Source organism: Gallinula chloropus (genome assembly GCF_964237585.1).
Source record: "Gallinula chloropus genome assembly, chromosome: 3".
NCBI lineage: Eukaryota > Metazoa > Chordata > Aves > Gruiformes > Rallidae > Gallinula > Gallinula chloropus.
The window spans coordinates 13,351,353-13,374,196 of NC_140087.1; the positions used below are offsets into that span (position 1 = coordinate 13,351,353).

The 22,844-nt window shown below is 37.4% G+C and overlaps 1 protein-coding gene across 4 annotated transcripts in view; it reads left to right on the top strand.

The window, feature by feature from the left end:
* Positions 1 to 22,844, top strand: part of HACE1 (HECT domain and ankyrin repeat containing E3 ubiquitin protein ligase 1) — a gene marked incomplete at its 5' end in the record, with an annotated part of 51,336 nt that overhangs the window by 16,194 nt on the left and 12,298 nt on the right. For 3 of the 4 annotated variants that reach the window (XM_084262159.1, XM_084262160.1, XM_084262161.1), the window contains 9 exons: positions 2,508 to 2,614; positions 6,442 to 6,592; positions 12,449 to 12,786; positions 15,675 to 15,743; positions 16,426 to 16,513; positions 18,094 to 18,205; positions 18,287 to 18,384; positions 18,570 to 18,657; positions 19,775 to 19,924. In XM_084262159.1, coding sequence (XP_084118285.1) covers positions 2,508 to 2,614; positions 6,442 to 6,592; positions 12,449 to 12,786; positions 15,675 to 15,743; positions 16,426 to 16,513; positions 18,094 to 18,205; positions 18,287 to 18,384; positions 18,570 to 18,657; positions 19,775 to 19,924 — 1,201 coding nt within the window. Of the gene's footprint in view, positions 1 to 2,507; positions 2,615 to 6,441; positions 6,689 to 12,448; positions 12,787 to 15,674; positions 15,744 to 16,425; positions 16,514 to 18,093; positions 18,206 to 18,286; positions 18,385 to 18,569; positions 18,658 to 19,774; positions 19,925 to 22,844 lie in introns of all 4 variants that reach the window. The other variant, XM_084262158.1, reaches the window with a different exon arrangement.

A 22,844-nucleotide genomic window follows, 5' to 3' on the forward strand; every position in this document is an offset into this window, starting at 1 on the left:
CATAATTTTATACACAAGAATTTGGAATTAAATGTAGGAATTATTTTAATTTAGTTTTCTAACTTTGGATATTTGGCAAAGGGATCTAGAAAGAGCAGACTTGTTGCAAGCATCAGTACAAAGGTGCTGGTAGAACATTCTGTATATTACTTTGTGTAATGGGGCCTGTTTGCCCTCCTTCAGTGGTTCTTTGCAGACACCTGTTCTAGGATGTATCTTCAGGCTTGAATCATCTAGAATGAACTTGAATATTTGGAGTATGAGCACTCATCTGTGTCAAGTTGCCATGTACAATTAGATTGTAAAAGACTTCAGATGCAATTTCATTTGGTTATTATTGCTGTAGATGAAACTATTCTTTTTTCAGTGGTTCTTCTATACCTTGTTTCTTTTATTATTGTGGGGTTATGCAACCTGAAGCAAACAAAAGAATTTTTGGTTTTTGATTGTGCAGTGGTTAGGAAGCATGGGGTGCTTTTCACCTTTACAAATCTAGCTATCAGTGGTTTTTTAATATATTGTTTGCTTGAGAGTAACTGCAAACGATCTTACAGACTGTAAATGAAAAATAGTTTAGTAAGGTATCAATTGCCACTCCACCGAACTTGGTTTGTTAGATTTGTGAAGTTTTTATTCTCTGTAATCCCATTGCTTCCACTGCAAAACTAAAGATTGATGTCTGTATAGAAAGAGTGTTTAAATTTCTGAGGCAGTTGAATTTTACAAAGTGAAATGGCAGGTGAGAATCCTCAAAGTATATATTAGAAATACAGGGCAATGGTGTAGATCTTTTCAAATAGGAGAAAGTTAAAGGACTAATACTATGGAACAAAAGACCTGCATGGCAAAGCATTCTGTTGTTTTTGTAGAAGTGAAGGCAATAAACCAGAAAATGTTTCATCTCTCCAAGTAATTGTGGAGGGGTGTGTAAAACAAAGATCTGAATGATAGAGTATGCAAAATACATTAAAGAATACATGGTGTAGTTATACTTCATTGCTGAAATAGAAACGCATTTTAAGTATGGTTTTCTGTGGCCAAGCCTTAGCTGTTGTGCTCTAAGTCTTGGATAATGACCAGTTCATATTATCTGAAAGTGATGATGTGAAGAGATGTCTGTTACAAGTCAATACTCACGTTTTAAATGGTCTTGACAAACTGGAAAAATCAACAGACTGTATGGAGAAAGATATTGCCTTAGACATTTGTAGCTAGAGATTCAACTGAACCCTGAGGAAAACACTTCCACATGGTCAAGGGCAGTGAAGTATTAAAGACATCACTTAGTGAAACTGCAGGGCTTCCAGAATAGAAGACATCTGGAAACTAGGCAGGCCAATTGGGCAAGCCAGTTTTGATTGAAGATGTAAGTGTTCCTGCCTGGGGCCAAAGGGTTGCACTATATTACCTTTGTGAGACTCCTTTTCATTCCAACTTTCCACAGTTCTGGGACAATGATTGCTGAACTTTCTGACAGTGAGAGAGAAAGGAGTAAATGAGGGTACAATAGCAATGCATGTGAGCAGTGTCACTGAAAGTTAATTTATCTGCAAAAAAAATTACATGTCTAGGTTTGAGAAAAGGAGCTGAAGACAGGGCAGGGTCTGGCCATTTGCACCATCGAGTCTTTGTAAGCCAAATGATGGTATTGGCCAAAAAAGAAGGCAGTTTTGAGAAGTGGGTAATTGTACAATTGATAGCAAGGTATGACTATTTATCCAAGGAAGGATGTTCAGTATCTTGAAAAAAATGAAGGCAGTGAGTACAAACTCTGGGATCAAAGGTTCATTTACAGTGTCATAAACTAAACAAGAAATGAACTGAGCGTACAGGTAAATTATGGATTCTGAAACTCAAAATATGCTCTTAGCTTTCAGAATTTGAAACCATATCCCAGTAATTCTTCAGATGAAAATAACTTGTTCTTATGAATTAATAACACATGGTTAAGCATTCAGCATTCATAGAATCTGAGGGGTTGGAAGGGACCTCAAGAGATCATCGGGTCCAACCCCCCTGCCAAACAGCTCCCCAGCTCATATTGCCCAGATGGGCGTCCAGACGGGTCTTGGATATCTCCAGAGAAAGAGACTCCACCACCTCCCTGGGCAGCCTGTCCCAGGGCTCTGTCACCCTCACTGTGGAAAAGTTCTTCCCCATGTTGGTGTGGAACTTCCTGTGCTCCAACTTGCAGCCATTACCCCTTGTCCTGTCCCCACAGACCACTGAAAAGGGGCTGGCCATTTCCCCCTGCATCCCATACTTCATATATAACTCAAATTTTACATATATATGTATCCTGTAGTACATACACTGACACTAGAATGTATTTATTTTCAGTAATCTCAGGAGATCTTATTGAAATTGTAATTTGCAATTGAGGTTAGATTAGATACTAGACGATACAGATGTGTGTTATATTGCTAAATGCTAATGCTTGGGTGATAATGTTGTAGATTAAATGTTGACCTGGTGCTCAATCAATTTCTTTTGTTTTACTTTATCAGTTGCGGCAAGTTCTGGAACACTTGTCTCAGCAGAGTGAAAGCCAGTATCTTAAAATCCTAACAAGTCTTGCTGAAGTTGCTACAACAAATGGTCACAAACTGCTTAGGTAAGTGTGAGGGGATCATAAGTAGGTTGACAAGCTGCCTGGTTGTTCGTGCTACTTAATAGTTCTAATAATCTAAACTGTGTGATGCTGGGCACATGCTGGAGTAGGTGGAGCTCAAATCTGATTTTGTATGACAGCACCTGTTTACATCACTATATTCATGAGGACTTCAGGAGACAAAGTTCTCTTCTCACCAGCAAGAAAAAGTTGGTGTCCTTGTACAGCTGCCAGTGCCTAGAAGCTGGAGTTAGAGAAGTGTATTTTTTGTTTGGTTATGTCAGCTGTAGGAAAGTGAAGCATTTTTGCCAACTATCAATCATTCCTTTTTTTCCTTTCTTGTTTTAAATTATCTTCTGCATCTTTGCTTTCTGCATGCTTGCTTTCTATGTTTGAGGAGAGTATTGTTGCTTCAGACATTTCTTATGTTTGCTGGCTCTGACTTTCTTCCATGGCTACTAATATATGAGACCGAAAATTTCATCCACCAGTGTGCTGCGTCAGCAGCTCGAGGAATGGTACTTGGGGAAATGCATAAAACAGGCAAGCATATTTTCCTTTCATGCCTTCCTAGTTTTTGTGTTTTTTTCTTTGAGGGAGTTTCTTCAAAATGCCTCATCTGCAGTTTTTTGAAACACCACCAATGTTTTAATGTTTTTGATAGCTAGCAGAATTTTCCCTGACCTTTATGATTTACTAGAAGCTAAGAAAATCTTTTCTTAAAGAGGTCAAGAGCCTGAAAGTGTCAGCAAGGAACCTTCCCTTGTGCGTTCTGGCTAGCTTTTTGGAAAAGAGAGGGTTAAGAGTCTTCTGTAATGGGACAGGCCTGTTAACATAGGTTGTAGAACTGTAAGACTTTGGCTCAAGTTGTCTATCAGTTAGATGGATATTAAATAATATATTCTTATTGTAGGTGCTTTTTTTTTAATTCCCCATCAATGATAAACTTGTCTAGAGTCTGTAGAAGGCATGTCAGAACTCCTAGACAATGGCAGGAAATTAATGATTCACAGTCTTTCTTTGATGAGTGCTTGTCTTGATGAATGAACTGAAGAGATCCCTCAGACATTCGGGGTGAAAGAGCATAAAGACATTAACGATATTTTGTTGCTGCCAACATAACTTTGAAGTTTGGCTGTTGCTGGGCTTCCGTGTGTAACGAGCCTTACTGTAACATGTTGCATTTGTCTCCAGACTTGATTAGAGCCAGTAGATTTCCCACAAATAAATCATGATAAAGTGTAGAACTATTCTGCAGGAGCGGGTTTTAAACTTCCTTTGTAGAGGGACATTGCCAGGAGTTGTAGTACCTGGATTAGATCACATGAAGCAGTATTTATTTCAGTATCTTCAGAGATAAATTAAACTGATTGTGTGTTTAGATTTGATTTATTATTGTTACTGTTCCTCTGTATTGAGCCATGTTACATCGTTATGGCTGTTGAAACAGCATCTGTGCCTGTACTGCCTCTGGATTTGAGTCAGTATGTACTCCTTCACTGCTGCCTGTGAGTTGACGAGGTGATGCTGAAGACAAGTTGGAATCACAGAATCACAGAATCATAGGGGTTGGAAAGGGACCTTGAGAGATCATTGGGTCAAACCCCAAAGCTTTGCATTGTGTTGTGTATTGTATGGGCAGGCATTTCCAGAGATGCCTGTACTAAGGGTATCCTGACCCGCTGCTGTTTGGTACTTTTTAATATGTCACAAGGGAAATTGAGTTATTTTCTTTTTCTGTTACAAGAAAGTTTTGCAAAAACTGTGTCGTATTTTCTCCAGTTCTGTTCCGTGGCTCAAGGTTCAATCTTTATGTCAATGAAGTATTTCTTAGTTGCATTTTTATTAACATAATGAGCATGAAGGTAGTACTTGGGGAATACAGACCTATGACCTTGGGTCTCTTTCTTCTCTCTTCTTCCAATAAATGATAAAAGTGCACTCTGTACATTAAAACCTTCAATAATTACTCTTGCATGGCTGAACTAGTTTCATCACTGTTAAGTTTCCTGGGTGCTACCCCACAGCCTGTTGCTGTTAGGTTTGTTGGTTGTTTAGCTTGCAAGTGTCTTAAGCTGTTTTTTGTAATGCTTTTAGCAGGTAGCCAGGAGCTACCAAGCTTCTGCCTGAGGAATTCTACCTTGAGTATTAGCAAGGAGCCTATTCAGTTATTACCTCCACTGTGTATTGTCTCTTCCCAGGAAATAATTGTAGTGTCACGTGATTTGGTGCTTGTTGGGCTTAGAAAAGCATTTACAAATACACTAGTAAAAGCTTCAGTAAACTATTAAAAGCACTTTAAAGTTTATGTAAATCCTTTTCTTGGAGACCTGGAAATTTAATCTGAAATTTCACCAGGAAAACACTGCTGCTTGAGGGATGATGAGCCTTAATTGAAATTTTTTTTTCCCCAATACTTAAGTTAGCTTATTATATTCATACATTCTTTTAGTATACAAGCACAATTTTTTCCAATTACTAACCTGTGACTGTGACCAGAGTTTCTGTCAGAACAATTACAGCCCACTGGTCAGGGAATTTTCGTTACCTAGTTGAAAACTTGATGCTTCTGCTCTTGCATTGTTTATATTCCTTAATCTAGATTTACTGAAAATTTATTTGGGTGAAGTCTTAAATTGTGACAAGATAGTCATACTTTGCATATGTATCAGCTTGGTAGAATACTTAGTGTGCAGCTTTTTTTTAAATTAACACCTCACTGGTAGTGTAATGACTGCTATAAAACATGTCTAATATGGTGCTGTAAAAAAGTCTTTTGCTTTTACCCAGGCCATAGAGAGAGAGAAGTCATGTTAAAGGTGCAGTGATGTTACAAGTAGCTGTGTTTCACATTTGTGAATTAATGGATTAATAATTGTATCAGAGGTTTACACCATCCTCTAAGGTGTTAGTTTTCTGGTGTATACTGATATTATAAAAGAAAAACATGTTGCAAGTACTTTAAGGATAGAATTGAACATGCACTCACTCCTGTAATATTCGTACATGAGTAGAGTTCGTAGAAAAAGTTTCAATTTCCTGCAGTTTTTATTATGTGTTCAAGACAGTTTTCTTTCCTTAAACCCCCAGGAGTAAGAAGTCCTCTAAGCTGACTTTGATGGAGAATGTTCTGCTTGTGCATGAACTCATGAGTATCTCACGTTTTGTGATTATATTGGTACAGAGTTCAGTGTTGGCCAGTTCAGTTAAGAAGGCTTAAAACTTTTAATTGTTGGATAAATAAAAGCATTGATATGTTTTATGCAATATCTCTTAGTTAGGTTTCTCTTGAGTAGAAATAGTGTCATCTTTGCCATCCTGATCCTTTCTCTAATTGAGGTTTTTAATGGGCATTTAGCTAGGTGAGGATGGAATGTGATAGCACATCTGATCAGTCAGTACACATTTACCATTGGATTCTATATTCTCTGGTTTGGAAATCTTTTTCAACTGGATATCTTTGTTTCATATGTTGAGATCCTTACTTCATAAACAGAGATCCGTATTGTAGTAAGTTCAAGTTCTTACCAGTGGTTCATAAGAATTGTACATATGCATAAAAACAAATGAAGTATTTTGACAGTTCTGGAACTTGCTGTTCTTATTTCACTTCTAGTTAAAAATTTTGAGTACCTGCTAATAAAATTAGTGCTTATGTTTGATGTTTGGGGCTGGTGCAGGGAAGAAGAGCTAAATTTCATTATGGTTTAAAGCTTAGGGGTGTGATTTCAGCATGTGTGTAAGACCCGACCATTAGATTGCTTACTCCTAAATATACTAAATTGTTTCATCTAGGAAAAGAAACTTAAATATTCCATTTTTTCCCCCAGCTTGTCAAGTAATTATGAAGCTCAAATGAAGAGTCTCTTAAGGATCGTGAGGATATTTTGCCATGTCTTTCGCATTGGCCCATCCTCTCCCAGTAATGGAAATGACATGGGCTACAATGGAAATAAAACTCCAAGAAGTCAGGTGTTCAAGGTCAGAAAAGTATATGATGTTGTTAGGAAGATAGACGTTAAAGAGATGAATTTCACAAAGCATGCATTCATTAATCAGACATCTCATGAACAGGAAGTAAGTTTGGTTGATGTCCCTATCCCTTATTAAGTTAAGCCTTCCTCCTTCTTTTTTTCTTTCTCCTTAATTATTGTTTTCCCACCACCGATGCACATCTCATCTTATGATTTCTGTTTCTTGTTTAATGTATTTTGTATTAGATGTTGAAGGCCTAGTCACCCAGCTGATTTTGGTAAACTTTGTTTTTATTGCTGTTATCTTATTTGTGTGTAGTAATCTCAAAATGTAGTAATATTAATTAGTAGATTGTATTATTGTAATTTCAGAACGGCAGTTGGAGAATCATTGGGAATTCTGATCATTCAACTTCACCCAGATTCACAAGATAAATGGAAATAGGGTGCTTAATATGTTCATTGTTTTCACTGTGATCATAATATATATTTTTTTCCCAAGTTGTTCCTGAATTTTATTATTATACTCTTTCAAACATACTAGCTTACTACCACCCTCCCAGGGTTATCGATTTATAGCTGTTTTCAAACAATTGTTTTAGGTATTTGCCATTTAGATGTTTAATTCCTGAAGTTGTTTTGTTGTTTTTTTTTAAATACTTGAGAAATCCCTCTGTAGAAAATAATAGCTTTCCTTTCTGTAAAGCAGTTCCAGTTCCCTGTGTGCCACTTAATATGCATTGAGTATATAACCAACACACTGTTCAGAACACCTAAATAGTAAGAACTGAAGGGCGGTCTCTTGCCCTATCTCCTTTTCCCATCCTCTTGCATAGTACGGTTCATATCACCAAATCTAGATGCCAACAATTACATGAGAATTTTCCTTCACCTCTGAATTTCTTGGAGGGTGTTTTGAAATCACTGCATTTATTTGATGATATGTCTTAGGTTGCTTTTAATGACTTTTAAGACTCAGCAATTTTAATAAGGTCATAAAAGACTATACCCTTAATTCCAGCTATATTTATTTAAATAGATTGCGTTTTGTTTACAGGTCCTCTCTTAGAAAGTAGAAAAGCATTAGACTAGTTTAAAAGACCAAGCATAAATGTTTTTCTCTGTTAGCAAAGTAGTTATACCAGTGAATTGATTTACACAATGATTATAAAACTAGTGGTTGAGCATGAAAAATAGTGTGCAGAATGTAATGCATTGTACAGCATGTAATGTAATAATTGTACTGCAGAGTTTCTCACTAAAATATGTTGAGCTAGATTGGCACATTGTGAGTTTAACCAGATTTCTAGTTCCAAAAAACCAAAGCCCTACCCAAATAACATGAATAATTTTATTAAAGTTAGCATTTTATAACAGTTTTTGTGAAATTCTGTTTAAATGTGCCAGATGAAACACATTTAATGTCTGCTTGCTATTTAATCCAGAAGCTATCTACAGTGAGATATTCTGCTACCTTTTTTCCAAGGTGTTCAGAGTAACTGACCTCATCTTGCATTTTGTGTTTGCTCTTAACCGAAAAAGTTTATGATTTCATCTCCAGGTCATTTCAGAATTCACTATAAAACAAATAAAAGCATTGAATTGCAATTTATGAAGGAAATTATGTCACTGATCTGTGTGCCCAAACAACTTTATATTCTGAAAAAATTGTTTCTCAGTTTAGTATGGAGTTAAGTCTTTTGCAGTAAATGTATTACACAACTGGCGTGGTTGTCCCAGAAAATACCAGTAATTCTTAATTGTGTAAAAACAACACCTATGTTTTTTTGAAGATTTTTTTAGTAGCTGGTGTAAGACTGAAAATGAACTCTACCCTAGCTGAACCCAGGACATAAATGTGAAAAATGTATAAAATGTATGCTACTGTTGCATTAGATAACAAACAAAAAAAAAATCAGGATGATTTAAAAATTATTGTTACTGTTTAATTTAGTTATTTTAGAAGTATTAAAACTGAGCCCTTCATTAGGGGCCATTTGTCTTTGTGGTATTTTAAAGGTGGATTTAAACTTCAAACTCAAAAATAGAAAACTGCTGTCTCATTTGTGAATGGGGTCTGGCAATGCTATATTAATCTTCAGCTGTGGTTGGATTAGTCTGGTCTTCCCTGAATTTACAGTAACTGGGTAGTGGGAGATGAGAGTGAGTCAGTTGGGTGACATCCCATTCTCTCTTACTCCTACCTTTCCTTTTCTTTTGTTTATTTTTTCCTTGAAAATGTGTTTGGGATGATCCTTTCTGCCTTCTGGGAGAAGGGAAAAAAGTCCACTATATCTCTAAATTACTACAGTGCTGCAGAGGCCACTCGGAGACCTGGCAGTTGTATGTTCTCATTGGTACCAATACTGGCAGGTGGGACGTGCTGGTCTGTGACAAAGAACTGCTTTTCTGGCTTTTGTTTTATTTGAGTTTCCTTGAAAATGTATAACTGTTTAGTATGGAAACCATATAAGTTGCTGCTCCTAAATACAGCGAAATCTGTGTTAAAGTCAGATATTAAATTTGAGATCCACATTGAATGTTTTAGAGGAAAGCAGCTGCAAACTGGAATGTGCTACTGATCTTAAAGGTCAGTTGTGGGGATAAATATTGTTGATAATTTGAATTTTGATACAGGTTTTATGGGGAAAGGGGGGGAAGTCTCTCAGATTGTTTGTTAGTGTCATGTGTAAGGTCTTGAGTACTTTTAAGAGCACAAGGAAGTGATACAGGTCACCACCCGCTTCTCCCAGTGCTGTGAATTTGTGAGAATGAATACAGAGAATATCTGTAAGCCTTCACTATATAGGAAGCCAGTCTGTTGTTCAAGACTCTCATCTTTCAATAATGTACCTAGAAGCTTTTATCTGTGGAGGACTGAGGGTAGCAGTGGCAGAATTCTGTCTTGTGGGATGTGCAGAGGCCATCCTGCGTTGTGTAGGGGATCGTTTCCTTTCCTTCTGAGTATGCTCCTCTTAGGTCTAAATAGATCTGTACCTGATGATCATTGAAGATGTACTTCATGATTCCTTTAAAAAGCTGGTGCAAAACCATTTTCTATCCAGTATAAGACATGAAAAACTTTCTTAGGACTTTTTTTCTTAGTGCTGTGTTGAGTTTTTCTATATTAGCATACTGATTGAACATATTGCTACTAATCCAGTTTGGAAGGGATTGAAAATGTGCATTTATCTTGACTGGGGGCTACTGAGGAATGCTGTTGCTTGACAAAGACAAAACTGCAGAGCCATCTTTGCCTTACTGAAGTTCCCTATGTGCAATTCATTACAGGCCTGGTCGATTCAGGCTTATCCAAATGCTTTGAAGTGGGAGCACTAGGTGATGGAGACACGCTCTTGTACTCATGTTTTAAGAAATGAAAGTTATTGAATTTTAACACCTAATTATGAAACAAGCTACTGCGAAATCCTACCAATGAGAAAACAATATGAATAGTGATTTTGACCAGGTTTACATTCATTACTTTTACTCTTTTAGTAAGAGAGTAGAAGAGCTACTCAATTAGCTCTTCTAATTGCTGTTCAGTATGAACATGTGTTGGGGAAACTTGTAAAATCTCCCTGCCTAGTTGAACAAAGCTGTGAAGCCCGTAACATTTTCAGTTACTATTCATTTCTAGAATTGAACTGACTTCTCTGCTGCTACGCAGGTCACTTCATGGATTAGTGTTCTCACACTCCCTCTTTCTTAAAATACCTGCTCCAGTGTAACAGTTTGAATATTGGTTTGATTTCTAGTGCCTTGCTTTCTAGTTGGGTGAAGAGGAAGGCATTGGATAGTTAAATCCTTGCATTTGAGAGATGAGATGTGTAGCTGTAAAAGCTTGGTACTTGATTGTATCAGATGTATAATTCCAAAGAAATTTTCCTGAAATGGGGGCTGTGGAAGCTGAGGATTGAGTAAAGGTTTAACATGCTGTTCATGGTAAGAAGTGACTGAAGAATGCTGACTTGTAGTTTTGAAAGTGTTGCTAATGGTTTGATTGAACGTCTGTATTATGCTTGACAAAGTCTGATCACGGATGCTAACATAAAAAGCTGATAGCCATGGGTGTGGAGGTGGTAGGCAATATTTAGAAGTGTGCTTTATGTTCTGATGCCAGTCTAGAAAAAAAAAAGTGAAATGTTGAAGTTGTTATGGTTGACTGTGCTTTTGAATAGGTTTGTGATCAGAATCTGTGAAAAAAAACCTAACTTTGGAAAAACAGATTGGTTGCAAGAGTCCTGAAAGTCATGTTAAGTCTGTGGGGAAATAAGAGAAAACACAAGGTATCAGCAGGAAAACTGGTGTCTGACAAGTTAAGCATTGAATACTTGGGAGAAAACTACATTTTAGCAAATAACTACCTTGTTTCTTGTGAGAAACACGTTAAGAACACAGCTGCATTTTTATTCTTTCATATGTTCAATGACTCCTGGTTTCCTTTAGTGAGGTTTTCTACATGATGTTCTATGGTGAAGGTCTGCAGAGCCTTGGGAGGAGGCAAACGTGATCCTGCATGGCAGGCATTTACAAAGAAAATGGTACATACGCTGCAGGTGTTTGGGTCACTGTCTGGCAACATGTGTGGTCGCTAGGAGTACAAGGGTTCAGTATCATACAGTATGTTGAGCAAAATCTACCAGTCTTAGCAATCAGGCTGGCTTTCCCCAAACTTCTTAGTGGGGGGAAAAAATGGAAGCATAATGGTTATTTTTTTCAATAGTAAACTACGACAGAATTTTTTAATCTACACCTTTTATGAGAAGTAATTTTTTGTGTATTGAGAATGTGTTGCTGTTGGGTGTACTGACAGCTCTCTAGATAGACTGCTGATACAGCATGCTGCGAACAGTTCTTTATTTTTAAAGTGAACTTTAGAAGATGAGAACATAATTTTCAGTATCTGCTATGTCTTTGCCTTAATTGTTGAAAAATCTGCATGTAACAGCAAGGTATGGAAAAAGGAGTGCATTTAGAAGTTTACTCTTGGAATGCTATGAAAGACTTGGGCCGGAATTGCCTCCCTTTAGGATATACCTCCCAGTGCTCACCAGACCTCTAAAACACCATTAACTGACAGCACCACCAGCCCTTGTGTTTATTGAAATGCTCATGAGAAAGCCATAGGTCTCTCAGCACTTTCACTCCTCTGTAGTAGGCCTGCATCTCCAGGCAAATGTATAATGATGAAATTGTATCAGGCTTTGATTGTATTGGTTTTAAGCTGGTGGTAGTGAAGAGAGAGTGACTTTGTTTAACTAAAATTTTTGGCTTTGAAAATTGCTGTATGATTTACTGATACTTGTTTCTGTTTAATAAAGCTAGATATTAATGACCCTTACTCCAAGGCATCTGAGATAATATCAGAATGAACTATATGAGCTCACACTATGCATAAAGCATGCCTTATTAGATATGTGAATGAGCTTGAATCTTGGTGACCTTGTCTGAGGTTTGCTCCATGTACCTGGTAGAGGGAGCTTATTCTGGAAACTCAATGTATGTAGTAGTACTCTCTCTCTGCTTGACTATAGCAGTCAGGCAGTAGTATGCTCTGTAACAACGAGGCCAAACTCTGTTAAATAGTTTGGTATTTCACCCTTTTGAAATGATTTTATTTTTGTTCCATCTGCTGCTTGATAATTTTCCTTCTCTGTGACATTTTCTTTTAGTGCTCTGTGGCTACAAGTACAGAATTTTATGACCATTTGACTCCTCTCTAACATGACTCCTAAAGGATCATTTTGAAGCTTTTAAACATGTGTGATATTTATTTGCCTTAAGAGGATTATCACATCATTAATATTATCTAATGTCAACGTGTTCCTTTTCTGTCTGTTTTTGCATGTGTTCATTGCAGCCACTGGAACTCCTCTGGCATTCTCTAGATGAGTGGCTTGTTCTTATTGCCACAGAGCTGATGAAAAACAAAAGGGACTCTGCCAACATTACTTCTATTTTACTGAAACAAAAAGGACCAGACCACCAGGATGCTACTCCTATGCCATCCTTTGCCGCTGCAGGAACTGAGGGCAGGAAAGAGCTATCTGCTGATGCTGAGCAGTCGAGAACATATGATGTTGCCGGGAAGCAGGAAGCCTGTGCTGATTGCCAGGATGTTATCTCCATGACAGCAAACAGGCTAAGTGCTGTCATTCAAGCCTTTTATATGTGCTGCTCCTGTCAGATGCCTCAGGGGTAAGGAGAATCCCATTTGTTGCTGAAACTGTTACCATTTTAAAATCATACTTGTTTTTTTTGAAGACCACTGGTGCTGACCAGATGATATGGGTGGTGGTCAAGGGTATGCTTTCTATCACTGGTTCAGTTATTTGTTTTAATTTTCCCAGCTTTAATGGCACCAGCCAACAATGTCATGTTTTACATAGTGCTGCTGCCTGTGAAAGTAACTGCATTGAGGCAGCTTTTGTACTGAATCTCTAATGGCTCTTTTTAATCATGAGGGATACTTGCAGGACATCTGATTTTGATCTCTTGAAACTTAGCTGTTTCTTCTGTTCTTAATGTGAAACTTAATGTGATTACACAGTAACAGCAATAAGCTCAGAAAAAAATAATGTGAATTATCTTTGTATATGTACATGACAGCTGGGGCAAAACTTGTTTGGCTATATTGCAGAAGTTTGTAACAAGGAGAGTTCAATCTCAAAATAATGCTCGCTTGGAATCCTGTCCCAGGCTGGCAAGCATATTTGTGTGGATCAGGCTCTATAATTTAGGTAAATTTAATACTATCAGTGTCTAGATTTAAAAAAAAAAAAAAAGCATGTCTGCTGTCACTGAAGTCTTAGTCTGTCCAAGATTGTTATGGAATTCTCAAGGAAAGGATCCTTTGACCATCTCGAGCAGAGGATTAAGCGAGTATTCCCTGAGGAATCTGGAAGCATGGTTGCTGTGACATGACAACTCTTGGTTATTCCCAGCCACTGGAAGGGTTTTTTTTCTCTTCCAAACCTAGTGGAATAAAAGCTTTCAAGTCAACCAGTACTATTTGTCTTGGAGCACACTCCTCTGTGGACACTTGGGAGATAATCTGGGTATCAGCATGTTCCACAAGCATCTCAGTACTTTTAATTTTTGTCCATCTTGAAAAAGGAATGACTGATTAGCCATTTCCCTTGAAATCTCCATCAAACCCTGCTAAGATAAAATGCCAATGAAGTATTATGTACAGCCATGAAATGAAAAGTGGAAATGTTTATAGCAGTGGTTTGATTTCCCTTCTCATCCCCCTCTTTATCACAGAATCCTATAATATCCCAAGTTGGAACAGACCCATAAGGATCATTGAGTCCCACTCAGGGCAGCCAAGTCAGAGCTTGTGACTTGCTGTCCCAGCGACATGCTGATGGGCCTTGCCTAATGAGTCCATCTGTGTGTTTAATTCATGCTTCAGATTAGGGAGAACTCCTGTGGATAGTGCGTAGGTTTAATCAAGAGTTATAGAAGCCGGGAGAGTAAGAACTGTTCCAGTGACAATTGGGAGAATTCCCTGGGATTCAGGAAAGTGAGGCAAGAATGCACCTGAGTTGCACAGCTTTAGGGCTTTTCAGAACTGTGTAGAGAAGTACAAAGATTTCAGACTCTTCTACTTAAGTTTTTGTAAATGGCACAGTAGTGTAACTCAGTAATGCTGCCATCTTCAAATAACCCTGGAAATTCTCAAAAAATAATTACGTTTTCAGGCAAAAAAATTTAAAACAGCTCTAATTTTAGATTTGAGCATCTTAAGCTTATTGGAGGAGAGTAAACAAGAGCCCATAGTGTTCCATTGTTCCTAATAATCATACCATAAAGATGACATTTCATGCTTAAATGGAAAACTAGCTGGTTAACGTTTGAGATATTGAAGTTATTTTTTTACTTGCCACAATTACTTTTCTTCTGCAAATTCTGATATTGGATCTAGTCATTCTTTAAGATACAATGTTCCAGTCTTTCGGCATCAAAACTGATGAGTGTGTGTTAACTGGGTCATGTCAGCCCTGCCCCATATGTTGCACCTCACAGTTTGTGTGGCAGTTTACAGGTAGAGTTAATTTCCTTTTAGGGAAGTGTTTTAGTTGTTTAATACCTCCAGATTTATCTGTCAGAGAAGTGGTATGTTTTAAGATGTTAATTTTTAGTCTGTGGAAGATTTTACTTGCTTGTTTTTGTGTGGATGGAGGGAAAGTTATGGTAAGACTTATTTTTTTAATACAGAGTAAGAGAAAAATGTCTAAATTGGTGTGGGAAACAGGGAACAGTTCTAGGAATGTGAAAAATAATAGTCCAGGATAACAACCTTTCAGGGCTCTTGATGAGAAGGTTTTATCCTTGTTTGCAAGTATTCATTAGCTTTTGCTAATGAAGGTAAAGGATCCAATTAAGAATTCCTCCTTTAAAAAACATAGAACATAGATGTAGATAAAGAGAGTAAAATTTGCACTGATATTAACCCTCCCCTTGTTCTCCAGATATATCAGAGAAAAAAATAAAATTCTATGCTAGTAGGTGAGATGCTTGCCTGGCAAGTAGTTTTGTTATTTCACAAAGGCATTAAATGCCACCTTGCTCCCCATTATGTCGTTTGTTCATTTTGTAACATTATTTCTTCCTGTTTTTTTACCGTATTTGCTACAATTCAGAAGTTTCATGGTGGGAGTTTCATACAAGAGGATAGAACAATGTGCTTATGTTCATTATGCATGTAATATCAGTTCTTCCATGTGTATATGTATAGATAGATATACAGGTTTCCATTGTTGTATTGAAAGCTGGAAGGATTCAATAGAAATATGTCTGTCTCCAACAGTATGAGGTTTTTTTGTTCATGAAGTTAGTAACAGTTAGTGGACAGGTTGCTTGGCTTTTATTGTTGACATTTTTGTCTTTTCTATTAGTTTATTATGAAATCTTAATGCTGCTGAGCTTTTCATTTCATGATTGACTAGTTAAACAACGTCAGTTTCTATTTGCACAGTGTTTTATTTAAAAAAAACCCAGAACAAAACAACCCAAACAATGTAAATTAAATTCTTTTCAACTTCATTAACCAAAAGTATCTTATGATTGTCTTTGAACAGGATGACATCGCCACGTTTTATAGAATTTGTCTGTAAACATGATGAGGTCCTTAAGTGTTTTGTTAATCGGTAAGCTTAAAGAAATATGGAATTTATAGTTGTTTTCTTTTTTTTTCTCCAAAAATAATTCTAACTCTTATTTCTCATCTTCCTGAGTTGTATTTTTATGTTATTGTTGTGACACATGTACCATGTGCACCTTAATGGCTCTGCCAAATTCAAGGGAGTGTATATTAATGATTCAGTGCTCAGGCTTAACTGAACTCTTCCAGATATGTAAAGCAATCCTTTTGTAAGATTGTGTGAGATTTCATGAACAGTTGTTTTTTTTTTTTTTTTTTTTCCACAGAGCAGCAGAATAGTAACAGCTTCTTTCCTCATCTTTGTTCCCAAAAAAGTTTTCTCTTTTGAAGCAAATGAAAACTTTCATTCATCCTTAAGTGTATTTTACTTAATGACTTCTTAAAGGCGTCTAAACCATCTTTCTACACTTGGTTGTTTCCAGAGTTTCTCTGGAACTGCCCAGTTAATAACCACCTGTTTGGAGCTGCTTGTAACCCTCCATGTTCAAAGGCTGGGGAAGTATAAGTCATTTGGCAGTGAGGGTTAGGAAGACATGAAATAGAAGAATTTGGAGCTTTTCTATGTGACTAATTGCATTGTCTCTTCATGTAGACTTTATATACTATGAAACATTAGTATTAGATCTGTGACTAACAGTCTTCTAACTCTTTTTTTTTCTTTTTTTCAGAAATCCCAAAATAATTTTTGATCATTTTCATTTTCTTCTTGAGTGTCCTGAACTAATGTCCAGATTTATGCACATCATAAAAGCTCAGGTAAATGTCAGGAGATGTTTAGTTTCAACTTCTGTGAATATAAAGAATGTGTTTTGTTTAAAAATAATACTTAAAAAAATCTGTTTAGGGAGGGTGGAAGAACTATTTCTGGCCTCCAGTGCTTCTGAATCTGGGATGTTGAAAGATAAGATTAAGCAGACATGGCAGACAGATTTCTGTACTTGTAACTCTTTAAAATACTTGCATAATTCCATTTGAGATGACTAATATTAAATGTCTTGCATGTCCAACTTTCAGTTAAACAGTTATTTTTCTATTATTAAATCTATCTGTGCACATCTAATAGATTGAGCTTTAACATGCTTTTCCCCCAATTGACTTAATGTACTGAGACAAACCATAACACTGCTATTATTTATTTGGCCATAGTTAATTAGTGGCAGCTTGCTCAGTGAAACATCATGTTGTCTTGTTGCTGTTTCCTAATGTTTCCTTTTGTTTTTGTTTTGGTGGGATGTGTTTTGTTTAAGACAGGGATTCCAGACTGAAGAGTTGCTCTAGGAAAGGCTAGTATAGTTAAGTGAAAAAATAAGTGAGCAAACCCCTGTGTGGAAGTCTGTTACTTTACATGGCACTAGTCTTAGGCAGTGGCCACGTTTTCATTACTTACCTTTGTTAAGATTGATTGACTACATGTAGCTCAGAGATAGAGCTGTGTGTTTGTTTTACTATAAATTACCTTTGGACGATAATGAACTATTTTTGTAACTCCTTCTTTTAGCACACACTGCTGCACTTTTGCCTTGTTCTCTGTTATGTTCTTGAATATGAACTGTTTTGGTCAAAGACAAACAGCTTTGTTTCTATTTGTGAACAGTAACATGCCTTTATTTTTAGATGCACATTGCTTTTGGTTATTCAGTTTTGGTTTTAGGACATAGTGTGGGTGTATTGTTTACTCATTGTTTGGCTGAAATAGGTGTTTTTTGAAATTCATTACCTGTGAATAATAAAGAGACCCTGAGAAATGAGACCCTATTTGTCAGATAACTAAAAGTACATTCTGTGAATTGTGATAGATGAGAGAGGCCAAGCTTGTGTCATACATGTCTCAGAGGAATTGCAAAATGCCCATCTAAATGAGGAGTCAAACAAGCTAGGACCATCTCACCTAGGAATTGCTTTGGAAGGTTTCTGATTCCTTTGGGCAGTTTTTTATTGCCAGCTTTACTACAAACATGACTTGTTAGCATCACTTGTGCTTCTGTGCTCACTGTGGTTGATAATCAGTAGTGTTACAGAAGTTAGTGACTGACTTTTTACCTAGGCCCTTGCCTTGGAAGAAGTTTTGTGCTTTTCTCCTGTGTGGTGAACTCTGATAGTGGTTTCTGGATAATTGGATGGTCCATTCTTTCTGCACGCCAGTCTTCAGCAAGCACTCAAGGGCATGTCTAGTCCTTTCCTCTTCCCAAGAAATAGTGTATTGAGGTAGTACCAAGTAACTCTCTGCACATCTCAGAAATTGAGAACTATGGATAAGCATTTTCCTGTCATGCTTATGAGATGGGAATTATTCAGTTGATGCACCTACATAATATGGTTTGTCCCTTGTTTTGTAGCCTTTTAAAGATCGCTGTGAATGGTTCTATGAACATCTGCATGCTGGGCAGCCAGATTCGGACATGGTGCACAGGCCTGTCAATGAAAATGACATCCTTTTGGTTCACAGAGGTATTGTGTTATAAATGGAATTAGTATATCTTTGCAGTATATTGTAACATAATGAATTAAATTAATTTGGACTTTGTTTAGATTCTATTTTTAGGAGTAGCTGTGAAGTTGTGTCTAAAGCAAATTGTGCAAAACTAAAGCAGGGGATTGCTGTGAGATTTCATGGAGAAGAAGGCATGGTGGGTAAAATTGCATGGTTTTCCTTTATGGTGTTTATAGAGAATATTTCCATATATCACAGGTATTGGTTTGAACTAAATCCTCATTTAAAACTTCTGCTTTAAGAATCGTGTCATTGCCTAGCATAAGTGTTAGTGCCGTGAAAGTTCTGTGTACTAATATGTTTTATCCTTTTGACATGCAGGGACAGGGTGTGGTGCGTGAGTGGTTTGATATCTTATCCAGTGAAATAGTTAACCCAGATTATGCCTTATTTACCCAGTCAGCTGATGGTATGTCTCTGCCTTTTTTCCACTAATTATAAAGTGTTGTCTTTTATAAAAATATCTTTATAACCCAAGAAAAAAGGTCACTTAATTGGTTTCAGAATGTGTTTCTTACATTTTAAAAGAAACACTGACAGAATTAATCTCGAATATATATCTATGTATATATATGAAACAAGCAATCTACTCATTGTACGTTCTTATCACTTTAGATGAAATATTTTTCTTAATGTTACTTGGATTTTGTTCTTTCTTCTGACAGGAGAGTCAGTTGTTGGTTTTAATGAATCTGTTATTTCTGCCTGGTAGTTGAAGGATGTAACACGTTAAATAGTATAGAAAGTGTTTTCCTTCCTTTCTTCTCTGTCTTCTCTAAGGGAACTGTGGAGGTTTTCTCTTGTTCTCTTTTAGAAATCCACAAATTCAATCAGTTAATTCTTGTGGTGAAAACAGTTGTTGATGTCTACCAGTCTACCTTGTATTTGACTTTTTGTCTTTTGGGTTCTTCTTATAAAGCACGTCTTTATCAATTAAAGACTACTTCATCTGTGATACATGATTTGCTTTCTACCTTACAAAAGTATTGGGAAGTGTCAAGATATGCAGTCAACAATAGAGGCATAGATTAGTTCCTCAGAAGTTATAAGGAAAAGTTCAGGCATGTCTGTTTGGAAAAAGACCACCTCAAAGACACAAGGACTGGATGGTCTCCTGGCTCCAGCCAGATGCAGACAGATGAAAGGAAGTAGAAGCATTCTGGTGCTGCTTTGAGTTCATAGAATCTTCTTAAGTTCATAGAAGTGTGGCCCATTAGAGTGAGCAAAACATACACAGAGCAGTATGGTAAGAGGAGGACCAAATTTAGCAGATCGTGATCATCAGCATATGCTGATGATAATTGAGTGGTGCCTTGGAGAGTGGCTAAGCAGTATCATTCTAATAATGGGATGTCATTACCTTCTAATATGTTTCGTTCTGATGTCTTTTTAGTGTAAACAAAAACACCAAATAATCTTCCAGAAACCCAAAAAAAGGCTCTTTCAGTAGTTTCAGATGCTTTGTGTGTTTGATAATATTAATTTCACTTAAAAAAGTCACGAAACGTGGTATTTTTATTTTATAGGAACAACTTTCCAGCCCAACAGCAACTCTTCTGTAAATCCAGATCATTTGAACTACTTCCGTTTTGCAGGCCAGATCCTGGGGCTGGCTCTGAACCACAGGCAGCTGGTGAACATCTACTTCACGAGGTCATTCTACAAACATATTCTTGGTATGCTTTTATTAAAGTCCTGGTTTATCAGTCGGCAATTGCCTGAGCAGTAAACCTTTTCCTTTTTAACTTGTGTGTGTTAGAATTTAAAAAGTCTTGGAAATTAATATATTGCCAATTTTGTTATGTACATGAAAGTCACAGTGTAATATGGGAGTAATTGCTGTTCCAGTCTGAGCCTCTTAGGAACTGGTTTAGTTGCAGAAATACGTTAGCAAAGCTATGTGAGAATTTTATTTAGCTAGCAACTTTTAATAAAATAGCTAATATTTCGATTTATATTTGAATATGAATCTTAAATTAAAAACAAGTAAGGCATCATTAATTTGTCTAAAGCATAACCATCTAATTCAGTTGTCTTTAATGTTGCTGACTAGGAATGCCTGGAAGGCAGGCTAGTGCAGCCAACTGTTTTTGTGGTGTCTGCAGTTCTTTGCATTACAGTTGTGAAATTTAAGTGTCCTGCTGTGTCATGTCATTCTTGAGAAATAAAATGGATCGTTCCCTAGTTAACTTAGGACAGACTTACAAAGTTGGTAATGTTTATGAGCTCTGGCCATAATCTATCAGGCATTCTTTATTATTCTTGTAGTCCCTCAGTTGTGTACTATTTTAACAAGGTGAATCTATGCTGTTGCAAACCTCCTTGTCTTCCCACTCCAACAAATACTACCTATTTCCCACAATAGTGTTTCAGAACTAATGCTGGTTCATCCTGTCTTCTTCCTGAGGAAAGTTGATCCATATGCTTATAGCATATGGCATTCAAGAGGATTGGTCAGAAGTCTTTATAAAAATGTGATTTTTCTTTTTAATAGAGAAGGACCTCTGTTAGCAGGTGGTATCTGTGTTCTAGGGCTCTTCTGTGTGCTTCTTTTGAGAACCCTTGTGCATCTTGATTGTTGTCATGATATCCCAGTTCTGCACTGCCACAAATTCTTTTTCATCTTGTATGAAGATGTGATGAAAGCAAAGGAAATTTACCCTTCCTTCTTATGCTAAGTACAATTCCTTTGCTGCTGCAGAATTGCCTTTTAGGCACCGTTCTTTAATACTCCTTGCAAGTATAAGATAGCTTGGTGTTGGAAGTTTTACTTTTTCTCAGAAAAACCCGAACCCTTTACATCTCATTCTGGTTTTCTGTAATCATTCTGTCTGCTTGTGGTGTTTGAGTCCAGGACAGGTCAACTCTTGACTTCAGATTTACTTTTTCTCTTTCTTGCACACTGTCAGGGAATGCTGTTGCAGTTTGATGGTGCAGACTAGCAAATCTTTGTCGAAATTATCTTGACAGAAGGATGCATTTTACTTCTCTGCCTCAGTGCTGATGTGTGCTGCATGAGAGTAACTGTGTACTGGGCAAGATGCAGTGGAGGACAGCCAATCTGAAGCAATGCCATGTTGGCAATGCCTCGTTGGGTTTCCCTAGTCATTGATCTTCACGCAGGAAAGCTGTTCCAAAGTAGGCATATCTTTGTGTGGCACGATCTGGCACTGGCTTGAAGGTTGGCTTCTGACATTATAAGATTGCTCTGTGGGAGCAGAAGAATGATGCTCATGGGTGAATCTCCATGTGTTTGTATTCACAGGGGAGAAAAACCTTTTTCTGTTGTTCAGTGACACCTTGAGAATCATCAAGTGTTGCTCTTAGCGCCTCTTTTGGAAATGACTGCTAATGAATTTGGTTTTTTTTTCTAGTTAGACTCATGATTATGTACTGGATTTGTTGTTTTCTGAAATTACAAGATGACATTTTGTTTTGTTTTTTAATTTTGTTTTCATTTTGCTAGAGTAACTATCGTAAACAAAGGCCTTGTCATTCTGTTGAATGGGCATCATAGAATCATAGAATCATAGAATGGTCTGGGTTGGAAGGGACCCCAAGGATCATAGAGCTCCAACCCCCCTGCCACAGGCAGGGACACCAACCTCCAGGCCTGGATCTACACAAGGCTGCCCAGGGCCCCATCCAACCTGGCGTTGAACACCTCCAGGGACAGGGCATCCACTACCTCTCTGGGCAGCCTGTTCCAGCACCTCACCACTCTCTCTGTAATAAACTTCCCCCTAATATCTAATCTAGACCTTCCTTCCTTTAGTTTTAGTCCATTCCCCCTTGTCCTCCATTATCTGCTCTTTTAAAAAGTTGAATCCCCTCCTGCTTATAAGCTCCCTTCAGGTACTGGAGCTGGCATCCTGGAAGTATCTAGACGTTTATGTACACTCAACTTAAGTTCAAAAGGTTCACAGGTTTATATCACTTCTTGACCCTTATCAGGCAGGAAACTAGAAAACCTGCACCTTTACTTCCCAAAGCAGTTGCTTATTCTGCCTCAGTCACAGCAGTCTATTTAAGCCTTTTCCCTCATCTTTGTGCATCTCCTCTCTTCTTCAGGATCTGAGTTGCACAGCAGCAGATGTTCCTGTGGGATTTTTGGTTTAGTTTTTCAGGTTCAGCTGTGGGTTATGCAAGTTGTTGTTCATGTCAGATACAAGTTACCAGACTATGGACACAGAGATTCCTTCTGGTTGCTTGTCAGGCATTAAGTAGTGGAATATGAAACCTTTAGAGGCCTGAGACAGTTTCCATTCCTTTGGTTTCTCACCTTGCACAGAGATCCTTGTTTTCTGTAGCATTTTGTGTTGATGGTGCCGAGTCTACCAGTTGTGTGGTAAGACCTCCAGTATCTGAGGAACAGAACAGTGTGAACCTTTTCCAAAGGAATTTTTCTGTTTAGTCAACAGACATGATGTGGAAGTGCCTTTAATTAGAAGCTTAAATTTGTATGAACAAATGTGGCTACTTTTTTGAGACTCAGGTGGGTACATCACCTTTTTTTCAGTGATGAATTGAGATCTTTCTGCAACAATATCTGGTGAACAAGGAAAGGTCACCAACTTAAGTGATGACCCAGATAAC